The sequence below is a fragment of the Montipora capricornis genome, chromosome 11 (genome assembly GCF_036669925.1).
Source record: "Montipora capricornis isolate CH-2021 chromosome 11, ASM3666992v2, whole genome shotgun sequence".
NCBI lineage: Eukaryota > Metazoa > Cnidaria > Anthozoa > Scleractinia > Acroporidae > Montipora > Montipora capricornis.
In genome coordinates, this window is record NC_090893.1 from 2232524 (window position 1) to 2240054 (window position 7531).

Consider the following 7531-nt stretch of genomic DNA (forward strand, 5'->3'; position numbering starts at 1 on the left):
TACTGCCTTATGCGATTTTCAGGGAGTTCTTAGCGTTGGTGTTTTTCCTCTGTGTGTGTGTGTATATATATATATATATATATAATTATATATAATTATACTCCAAGAGCTAGGTTATTTGAACATTTACTGCAGTGGCAGTAAATGTTCAAATAACCTAGCTCTTGGAATATAATTATTCATAGCTCTAGCTCTGCTATTGAGCACTTTATAGTAGATGAGGATTTCTTTCCACTTTTTCGGTATATATATATATATATATATACAAAACCTATTGGTTTACTCTAAATTTGCGTTGCTTTCTTACATTATCTGCTACGGAGAAGTTATCCGACACTGGATGTGTGATATATATATATATATATATATATATATATATAGTGGCGAGTGTACAAATAGCGACAGCGACAGTGATGATAAATGATGAAATGGTATATATATGAAATGAATCATATATGAACCGCGGATATGAAATCACTGCGAAGATCATAGCTTCACTTGATACTGATGATAGTTTCGTACTACACGATGGTGTAGCACTCTTCTTTTATCACCATCGTGTAGTACGAAACTATATAGTAATAAAATGCCTAGTCAAGCCTTCAGTTGGTCAAACAATGTACTTCTGGTCTTCTCGCTCTATTGAGCACTCTGACAGCAGTTCTGCATCAACTGAAATCAAGTATATATTTTAATATATATACAGACATACAGGAAAAACACCGACGCTAAAAACACCCTGAAAATCGCATAAAGCGGTACAAAAACCACACAGAAGACAAGATGCCTCACAAATAAAACAAGATAAGAAGTCAGTTTTTATTTAAAATTCCGCTCATATTTTCCTTTTTCAAGTACACTGAGTTGTTTTCTCCAATACTTTTTCACTGATTGCGTCAGTTTGGGGAACCTGTCCCTTCACCGTTATATCAGCTATGCTCTTTTTACCTTTTTACGAAAATTGATTGGTCCGGTGCTTCTGTTTTGCTACGCTGGTCCTTGCTTACAGAGTTGTATGTTCTTTTCTCCTTTACTTTTAGTGTAAAAAAGAAGCGCGCCAGAGCTGAGATCCAACCAGGAGATCAAGATTCCTTCCAAGAACGCCAATCCGAGCCCGCGAAATAAAATACACTTGTAGAGTACAGTAGCACAAGGGTGGAGCTGTGGAGCCGTGAAGCTCCACGGTCTAAGCCCTCATACATTGCACAACCATCTCAGTAGCTCTAGTGTCATAGGCAACATGACTGGTATATTCGATACCGGTACTTTGAATTGACTGCACATATAAAAATCACAGAAAACCCCGCACCATGATTGGATAAAGCAACCGGGACAACATAAGAGCCGTCTAATCATGCCTGAACTTGTCAAACCCACGTCACAATAGTGTCTTGTATCAACCAATATCTGAGAAAAAGAGACGAAAACTGGAATAATTAACCCCATTATGATGAAGGGTTGGAGCTATTTCGTTCGTTGGGCTTTTGGGTTCGGGCTAGGGTTTGTAATGACTTAATAAGGTAAAATGTTTCTACGTCCCACACTTCAACTGGTTGAGAACCGGGCTGCCACGCGGGAGGTCGTGAGTTCCACTCCGGCCGGACAAACACTCAAGAGTCTTTAAATAACTGAGGAGAAAGTGCTGCCTTTGTAATTACATCCGCAAATGGTTAGACTTTCAAGTCTTCTGGGATAAGGACTATAAACCGTAGGCCCCGTCTCACAAATAACTTCTATGTTCATTAGTTCCATGTGGGACGTTAAGAACCCACACACTACTCGAGAAGAGTAGGGGATGAAGTTCAGGGTGTTGTGGCTGTCATCTGTGAGTATATGGGTGGGTGGGTATAGCAGGTCCACATCAGCTGAATAGCTGCCAAAACTTCAACCTGCTAAAACAACTGAATAACAAGCAAACAACAAACAAACTTTGGCTAGATTCTCTCTATTCACTTCCAAAAAGCTGCTCTCACAGTCCCGCAGTCTCGCAGTTATTTACATACTCCTATATAGTTAAATAGTCCTCGACTGTGGGAATGCGGGACTGCGGGAGCACTAGTTTTATATTCCCATACTGCTTGAAAAACGTGAGGGGGTATTCTGAAATTGCTCCTCAACTTTTAACACATGTGTCTATTTACTTACATTTACGAGTCTATGCGAATAAAATCACCATATTCTGCTTAAAAACAAACCATTAGTGACTCGATAACACTATACCTCTTTAGTGTTTGTACAATCAAGTGTGTCGGTTTCGGTCGCACTTTCAGATCAATATATATATTCAGGTCACGTCTCATAGAAAACAATAAGAACTCCGTATATATGCAATCAAGTGTGTCGGTTTTGGTTGGACTTCTAGGTCATTATATATTCAAGTCGCGTTTCATAGAAAACAATAGCGCCAATGCGTACGTTTTAACTACTCTACAGTAATCTCTGAGAAAAAGAGACGAAAACTGGAATAATGTTTAAACCCGTTATGATGTAGGGTTGGGGTTAGTTCGTTCGTAAGACTTTAGGGTTAGTAGGGCTGAGGCTGTGGAGCTTCATTGCTCTGCGGAGTTTTAAACATACAACAGATACAAGATAAGTTATCACTAGACTGTTTAGTGACAACATCTCATTACATGTTTAGTTGTGCCACTTACTTGTTTTCCAAACCAGTCCAACATGAAGTCTACGAGACTTCAAAATTTTGAATCCTCAGGTAAAATTGCCACATGGTCTATTATAAAATCACTGAAATGATACACATTTATTTATTAACACTGCCTGCATAACCATCATACAGTTTAATTCCCCATTTTTAGTTGTTAATTTGAGATACCGACAACGCCCTTCCCTCAACCACATCCAAATTGGAGATGATGTTGTCTGTCCCGGTGAACTTGCTAGGAATCTCTGAGACTATCGTTACGCTTGTATAACCTTGCGTTTGGATTACTGTATTAATGCCCTATACTATGGTCTTCCTAAGTATCTGAATGGTAGGCTTTAACTTGCGCAAAATTCAGCAGCTCGCCTCGTAACTGCGTCGAGAAAGTATGATCATGTTACACCGATTCTTAGGCGTTTACACTGGCTCCCTGTGCGATATAGAATTATTTTTAAAATATTGTTACTGACTTGTAAGGTTCTAAATGGTCAAGCGTCTAGCTACAACAAAGATCTGCTTAATAAGAACTCTGGCCGCATATTACGATCTTCAAACAAGCATTTGCTTGATGAGCTCGTGGCTAGTTCAAGCCTCAAAGTTGTAGAATAAGTTACCATTCGACATAAGGCTATCATCGTCAGTTGCTGTACTGACTTAAAACAAGCTTAAGACGTATATGTTTCCGAAGTCTTTCGATTTATGTTTTAATTATTAGCCTGGATTGTATTGAATAATGTAGTTATGATATTGTAAAGCGCCAAGGACAATTAGTGGAGTATGGCCTTATATAAATGTATTTGTTTTATTTTATATTTTATAAAAAGTAGCTGAGTGACCTGGCCTCTGAATGGAAGTGAGGCCGGTAATGATCTTATTTGATGCAAGTCTCTCCCTTCCTCATGTCAATGCTGACAAGTAGCAACACAACACAAATTACATGAGAAAAAATCTATATCAAAGAGGGTCACGTACATGACTTTCTTTAAGACATAGCGCCTACAAAAACCTTAAGTTTATAATTTACAAAAATTTAAAAAAAGAACTAGCTGCCCAGAATAACAACAATAATGCTCACTTTTTGCGTCGAGGAAGGAAACGCTTCCTAATTGAATGGTTGGGGGTTTTGTGCGTTCGTGGGCGGCCTGTGCATATTCCAAGCGCGAGAAATCGAGAGAAGAGGTTGTGTGTCGGTTCAGAATCCGCGCGTCACAATAGCCTCCAGCACGCCGAGCGTTTGTTTTGCGCCATTTTGCAACGTCACAATAACATCCAGCATGCCGATTAATCATGTTTTCATCATGTCTTGGCACCTAATACCATACAGATCACTAGAATTAAGTTTGCTCAGTAGCTCCTGGTAGTGCAGAGACTTCTCGTCCAGAACAATCCTGAGCGCCCTTTTGTTAAGTTTCTCTGATTTATTTCTATTTCGAGCCCCGCAAAAGTGCCACACTGCTGAGCATATTTTAGATATTGCTCAGCAGTGTGGCAGTGGCTTGAATTTAGATACCGTACTTATTCAGCTATAAGCCGAGCGATTTTTACATAAATCCACACTCAATTTGGGCAAATTTGAAGCCGTAGAAGGGGTCTCGGCTTATAGCGGAGTATTTTTGATAAAATACTTTTCTCAGCAAATTAAAACAGTGACAAATGAACGTGTATTCACTTACAAGCCGAGCTAAATTACTTGTAAAATGAAGAGAAGTTGTTGTTGGTTTAATATGGACTTTTATTATTTGGTGGCTCATAAAGGAGCCGTTTTGTGTTGTTGTGTGATCGGGATCGATCTTATTGCCCGTCTTCTTCCTAGCTCGCTGCCTGTCTCAAATTCGTCGTCCATTTTCTCGTCTTCACTTTTTTTTTCTTCTGGAATATTCTCGTCGAAGACTGCGTCGTCTTCTGTGCCGTCGAGTGCGTTATAGAGGTGCCACAAATTACCATCTCCTCGGGAATATCGCGCCAAGCCTGTTTTACCAATCGAAGGAACGAAGAGTCTGGGAACGAGATTGCACCATCTGTTCGGTAGACAGCATCTTAAAGAATGTTGAGAGCCGAAGCAGTCTCCTTTCCCCCCATGTCAAAATATCATTAGAAAAAGAGACTCCTTACAGGGACTACCCAGCACAGGTTATGGTCAGCCAGCATTAAATTGCTCTTTATTGCCAAGTGAAATGGTACTGGCACCTAGATGTTAACCCATGCATTCATCCCTGAAGCGGGGGGGTACTCGATGTATCCCTGGTTGGGGAGGTGCGGCGCGGCCCCTCATACCCTGACCCTGTTTAAGACAAATATCACTGATTTTCCTACCCATTTTAAGACGGAATTCCGACTCTTGATGCCCTGTTTAAGACATTTAACCCAGTTCAAGACACAAATTGATAAATCGATACCCTGATTAAGACAAAAAATGATAAATTCGATACCCTGTTCAAGACAAAAATCCTGAAAAACATACCCTGGCTGGCTGCACGTCCCCATTAAGCCCTTAAAAGGGAGTACCCCTCCCCCCCCCCCCACCCCACAGGGCGGCCCCTATTGACGAGTAAAATCACCTGGCGTTAGACAGAGTAAAATCTACATTAGTCTCAATGTCAGGATTGAAGTTAAGGAATCCCCTGGATATTCTCAATATAACTGTGAGGGATGATCACTATTTGACTGAAAAAATGGACAGTTTTAAATAATAACTTGTTTGTCAATGGGGTTTCAGGAATCCTTGAAATGTATGCATCAATAGACTCACCCTTATTGGTTTATCACCACCAACAAATGCCCACCCTGTCACTTTTGTCACAGTTCCACTCTCTGTCAAATTAATAGGAGACAGATTGTAAACGGGGAGACTTTCAATACAGACTTTGCCTTCCCGAAAAGGATAACAACTCCCGTGGGAAAAAAAAAACAATAAGAAATAAGATGAATAGATACCTGAATCAGTTGTGAATTCATTTCAATTTACTTATTACCAATCCATGAAGACAACCAATATAAAAGTGACCAAAATACCTTTTTTGGATGTCATAATGGCATTCAAATCCAAATTTCCGTATAAATGGCTAGACTACCTAACGATTTTGTATCGTAAACTATTAATGAAAAGCTAAAAGACAGAATTCAGTGTTACAGTCATGAATACACATAACTCAGTGGTCCCAGTGGTGAAGCATTGAACTTTCACCGATTTCGTCCAGGTTTAATTCTTGTGCTTGGCATTAATTTTATGTAGAGTGTGTTCCTTGAGTTGTTTTGTTTATCTGCAAAATGTGCTCCATGATGTTCTTCTCTTCTCCAAATTTTACTTTTAATATAATTCACCTTTTTCCAAGATCAATAATTTGATTTGCAATGATTTCTTCGCTGTAGGTAGTTACTGTTACATGTACAGTAAGTAACCCCAATATTCTTAGTGTGCCAGAAGAAAGTTTGAAATTAATTTTACATGCAGTGCATTCCTGTGGTAATGAGAGACAGAGCTATTCTTTTATATGTGAACTTACAGATTGAGTCTGGATGTAATCCAAGTGCATTTCCTTGCATTAAACGGTGTGTCATGCCCTTTAAGTAGATTCTGTTGCAATGTGTAATATGTTCAGGACTAGGGGCAAAACTGAAAAGGCAAACAGGGCAGAATTGCAGCTGCTAAAAGGTTCAACTGGCTGAAATGGAAAACAAACAAAATTATCCATGAGAATCCATGGTGAGCCACTTGGACTGCCAAGCAAACGAGCCACCTCAACAAATTCACCTTATATTTTGTGTTAAACCACTGGTGCCTGGAGCTTCGTGCTTTGCGCATTGCGCATAATTCTCATGTAACTTGAAGTTCAGGAACATCAATGAGATTGCTGCGAAAAACAAGGAAAGAAAAAAACAAAGAAACAGCTCTGTGCAGATGAAAAAAAAAGTTCATTTAGTGTGTTGAACCACTGACTTATGGTTTTGTTCACCTTGCGCATCATTCGATTGCGCTACTGATGCAAGCAATAAACTGGGTTTATGATGTTAAATTTAAATCGAACAATGAATGGTAAGTGTCGCTTCGCTGATTCCATTGTTTTCAAATGCGAAGCCGATAGTGTTTTTGCATAGCTTATTGCTCAAACATAAAGCTCAAATAGGTTAAAAAAAATACCAGGGCAATGTTCTTTCATTTCCTGCCAACTTGCAAAATTTGGGCCAGTTTTGAGGAAAACTAAAAATTGACCGAAATTGTTACTTACTAAGTTTATGCATCCAGCTCTTCAGTTATATTAAATGGAGGCATTTCCATGACAAAATAAGCAAGTTTAAAACTCTGACTGACCAATTTGACGGCCACCATATTCTTCCATATATTGGTCCCCTCGTTGTTGCTTACACAGTAAGTACTGTGAGTTGTGGCTCCTTGTTTTTCAGTTCAGTTCAAGGCCCAAGTGTATAAACTGAACTGAAAATAAACACAGCCCATACCTTACAGTATTGAACCCTCGAACTCAGTAATAAGATGTACAAGTGTATTAAACATGCACATTCCAACTGATATGGACAAAAAACAAACCAGTTATAAAAGTAATAGATGATTTGAAGGGAAAAAAAATTGCCCAGGAAGAGCAAAGTCAGCCCCAGCATCTACATACAGTTGTACGTATGTCTGAAATAGAATTCAATTTTCATCTTTCTTTGATATTTGTTCCTAACCAAACCTGATCCTTAATAATTTTATATTATTGTTTAGATAACTCCATAGTGCACTTTGCAACATACCCTAGTCTTCCAGCTTCTGCAGAGAAATTCCCACCAAGTGGTTCTCCAGGGATTATGTAACTGCAGACAGTCCCACATTTGCAGCCAGGGTTCCATTGCAGATTTTACACAACAGCTGTAGCA

At 39.2% G+C, this 7531-nt stretch overlaps 1 protein-coding gene and 1 pseudogene across 1 annotated transcript in view; one reads left to right on the forward strand and one right to left on the reverse strand.

Annotated features, from left to right (window-relative positions):
- LOC138023007 (phosphatidylinositol phosphatase PTPRQ-like) overlaps window positions 1-2846 on the forward strand; it is a 35110-nt gene extending 32264 nt beyond the window's left edge. The window contains exon 22 of the mRNA XM_068870043.1: window positions 1041-2846. Coding sequence (XP_068726144.1) covers window positions 1041-1125 — 85 coding nt within the window. The 3' untranslated portion in view covers window positions 1126-2846. The remainder of the gene's footprint in view (window positions 1-1040) is intronic.
- LOC138022825 (uncharacterized) overlaps window positions 796-7531 on the reverse strand; it is an 8416-nt pseudogene continuing 1680 nt past the window's right edge.